This window comes from Gymnoscopelus microlampas (genome assembly GCF_963454915.1).
Source record: "Gymnoscopelus microlampas genome assembly, chromosome: 18".
NCBI classification, from domain to species: Eukaryota; Metazoa; Chordata; class Actinopteri; order Myctophiformes; family Myctophidae; genus Gymnoscopelus; species Gymnoscopelus microlampas.
The window spans coordinates 41,360,280-41,364,416 of record NC_139955.1 but is presented as its reverse complement, the minus strand read 5'-3'; the positions used below and the strand labels follow the sequence as shown (position 1 = coordinate 41,364,416).

Here is a 4,137-nt window from a genome sequence, read left to right as displayed (position 1 = left end):
TGCGTTGTGCGTACCGTTTGTTTAGATTCAATTGATTATCAATGACACCGGCTACACCAGGCGCGCGGATACGCGCATCCCCCATACGCAGACTTTTAAAATAGGCCTGGATCTAAAAGTGAGCGTGTGTGTGTCAAAAACTCTGCTGTGTTTTGTGTGTGTGTGTGTGTGTGTGTGTGTGTGTGTGTGTGTTTGCGACGACGGGGGGGACGGGGGGGGAGTAGCATCGTGCCTCCGTGGTGTGTGTGTGTGGCTGGGGGGGGAGATGATCGCCAGTGTGTTTCCGCGACGGGCCACGGGCCGCATGGATGTACCGTGGTGTGTGTGTGTGTGTGTGTGTGTGTGTGTGTGTGTGTGTGTGTCTCTGTGTTTGTGCGCGCTCGCGACGGCCGACGGCTCCGCCTGTTATATGCGCGGGTGTGTTCTGTGCCTCCACGACGGGATGTGCACCCGTGTGTGTGTACACACGACTGACTACACCAGTGGTTCTCACACTTTTTCATGTCAAGGACCCCCAAATTGACACTTATTAGCCCGCGGACCCCCATTTGAAAAGATAAGCCAGGGACCCCAATAAGAGAAGGTTTATACGGCTTTCTAGCAGTGATTCTCAACCATTTTAATGTCAAGTACCCCCAGTTTGACATACATGTATTAGGCTATTTGTACACTCTTAAGGTCCTTACACACCGGGCGACACCGGCGAAAATAGCGAATATACGCAAAATTCGTACTCGTTCCGAATAATTAAAAGACGCTTTTTCGCTTCGCTTTTTCGCTTTTTCGCTCCATGTACGGAGCCATTGACTTTATAAGGTTTTTAAAAAAAAACGCATTATTCGCACGAAAAAATCGCCCCGGTGTGTAACAACCTTCAGAGTTACAGAACCATAAGGGTGCATTTGGTTCCTATCCATCATTTAGCTGGGGACCCCCTGGAACTGCCTCAAGTACCCCTGGGGGTCCCCGTACCCCACTTTGAGAACCAATGGACTACACAGTACAAACTCACTTTCGATCCCTGATAAACTCTCTGTTCTCAGCGCATAAGCCAAACTGCACACTTTGGGTGCTCATATTCCCCAACGGGTATGGTCTAGTGGGCATAAAAGGGACACAGTTAGAAAGACAGGTACAGAGGGCAGGTCTGTGGGTGGGCCTGCGGACCACGTCTTCACGATCATGTCAGTATAAGTCAACCATAACCATAATAAGGAGTCCCCAATGCAGCTTCCATGGAAATATGGAGTGTATTGTCCACTGTATTAATATGCCACTCCCCTTCACACTTTCTGTCAGGGTGTTTCCAGTGGTGTAAAGTGACTAAGTATATTTGCTCAAGTACTGTACTTAAGTACAATTTTTAGGTACTTTTTCTTTACTGGAGTATTTCCAATTGTCAATACTTTTACTTCTACTCCACTACATCTCAGAGTCAAAAATGTTACTTTTACTACACTACAATTATTTGAAAAAATGTGTTACTAGTTACTTTGCAGATATAAATGATTACATTATAAAACATACATTAACAACTTAAGCCCTATTTTATACCTTGGCTATTTGAAAATAGCTGATCTACAAGCTCACTCATTGTGAGCTTGTAGATCTGCTATATTCAAACATTTTAGTACTTTTACTTTTGCTACTTTAAGTACATTTTGATACCAATACTTCTGTACTTTTACTCAGGCACATTTTTGAATTCCGGACTTTTACTTGTAACGGAGTAATTCTACATTGCAGTATTGATACTTTTACTTAAATAAAACATTTGAGTACTTCTTCCACCACCACTGGGTGTTTCTACACTTGACACAAATGCAGGAAAACTCAAACGGACTCCAACAGACGGTCTTTAATCTCCAGTCCTATCACAACACAGGCCGGCAAAACTGACAGCAAACACACAGGTGACAGAACTGAGGGTCCAACCCATAGACATATAAAGGTAGACGGCTCTGAGGCAGCTGTATTTCGGGCGCCATTTTAGAGAAGGCAAGCATGTGGGGGCGGATCTTTTCGTAACCCAGCCCTTAACCCGTTAAGAGGCAGCCGCACAGCATCTACAGTAGTCAGTTAGACGCGCTGTGATTGGCCAGTAGTCAACGCACCGTGATTGGCCAGTAGTCACTTTGAGTGGCAGCTTGCCTCCTATGGCGGCCGCCAGAGCCTTGTATTGTGATACACGTCGCTCCAATGAACTGCAGAGGCCAATGAGGTATCTAGGTTTCTATATCTACAGTTTGGTCCAACCAACACTCACTGCATCAAACTGGCATAATATACCCAGGGGACTAACCAGACACAGGTGAAACACAGGTTTGTGTATGATTATGTCCGAGTCATAATGATGGGCCAGTGGCTTGAAACGTATTAACTTTATAAAACGTACTAAGAGCTTGTGACTAAATAATAACTACATTGTATCCACTGGAAAACAGGCTAATTTTTCCATATCCTGAAAAGTTACGGCTTTGGACAAGTTTTCCACCCGACATCAACGACACATCATTTCAACCATGTCTTTTTTAGCCAGACCCAAGGGGTCGGGCTTACATGAGGCTTTGTATCTGTTTTCTCCATACATGGGCATGCATGGTCACTTTGTCCTCCGGCCCCAGCCAAAAAAGTCTGTCCCCCTTTCGTCCATATATGGGCATAGAAGGGACACACGTCATGCGAAGCCGGCCATTCAGATTTCAACCACTAGGGGTCTGGCATTACCAGGTCTCCTGGTTCCCTTGTTTTGTTTTACATGTAATCCAACATTTCTGTCTCCATCTCATTTTCACTTTCTTCTGATGGCTGGAATTCATCATCTTCATCTTCCTCCTCATCAGGCTGCTCGCTGTCAAACTCTCGGTGCGTTAAGCCTCCGCGTCTGCGCCTCAGTGGGACAGCTGACGATGGTCCCTGGGTTCGGACGAGCTTCTCGATCGTGGCTGATATGATATCTCTCAGTTTGTCTGTGGTGTGAGGCAGGCACCAGCCATCTTTCTCATCACAGTCCTTCTCCTTTCCGTCGTTCTGCTTAATAACGTCCCTTATGATTTCCACATCCAGGTCGCAAAGCTGGTAAAACATCTGTCGGTGAGGAGGAAACATACCCTCTCTGAAAATGTAGATGGAATCCTTTTGTTGGTAGCCCGGCACCGGCTGGCGGCTGGTACTGGGACCATCCTGACACGGAATGTCCATCACGCTAGCTGGTTGAGGAAGGGTTTTGTTGAAGGAGTTGGGCGGAGTGTAGACAAGTGTGCTCCTCTTGGTTTTCACTGGTATGTCACTCGAATATCCATGTTTGGGACTGTAGCGGATCCTGAAGTCAAGTAGTTGGTATCTTTTGGATTCAGGGCTCTTTCGGGGGTCATATCCCAGCCTCACCCACAGAGTCCTCCAGGGTCCTGTCACCATATAGTAGGCGCATACGGGCAGAAGCATTTTCATCTTCTCAGGGTGAACGTCTAAGTTGGCCTTGATCGCATTCCTGGACCAGATGGGACGGCTCTCAAACATCTTCTTCAGCCGTTCTTCAGCCTGTTGGTCACTGTCTTTCTGACACAACCTTTCCCAGTTGACCTGTGCGGCCTCCATGCACACGGAGGGCACAGTCTGGTCAGTGAAAGAGACAAAAATGGCATTGTGGGGCCGGCGGGCTCGATTCAAACCGATGAGGTTCTCCCTGGTGACGGGGACTTGGTTGTGGTTGCTGTCAGGACGGTAGAAGTAATCGACGGGGTTGTCCACACGCGAGAAGATGGGCGGGGGAAGGAAGACAGGTGTCGGCTGTTCAAAGAATTCTTGATTCTCTGATTTGCGCAGGACGATTTTGTCATACAGAGATGTGTTCTCTCCATCTTCTGAATGCACAGCAAGGCACTGAAAGTCAGCCATTCCATGGAATTTGTATGTAGTTCCAATGACCCCCAGTATGTCCATCTGGATACGACTGTCCACAGGGTCCTTCTTGCGTGTCCGTCTCCGCACTCTGAGTAACAGGTTACTGGATGGGAAACGGTTTCCACACAGAGAATGACAGAACGGGTCCTGAGGTCGGTAGCGCATTTCAAGTCGTCTGTTGGGGTCAGCATATGTCTTTGACAAGCCTCGTTCCCCTCCAATAGTTTCGAGCAT

General features: G+C 47.4%; 1 protein-coding gene across 1 annotated transcript; it reads right to left on the bottom strand.

Annotated features, from left to right (window-relative positions):
- Nucleotides 1-2,754: 2,754 nt before the first annotated feature.
- On the bottom strand, nt 2,755-4,137 carry LOC311033504 (general transcription factor 3C polypeptide 5-like; the record flags this gene model as incomplete). The annotated part of the gene is made up of 1 exon (XM_084041022.1): nt 2,755-4,137. The coding sequence occupies one exon, from the start codon at nt 4,135-4,137 to the stop codon at nt 2,755-2,757; it is 1,383 nt and encodes a 460-aa protein (XP_083897148.1).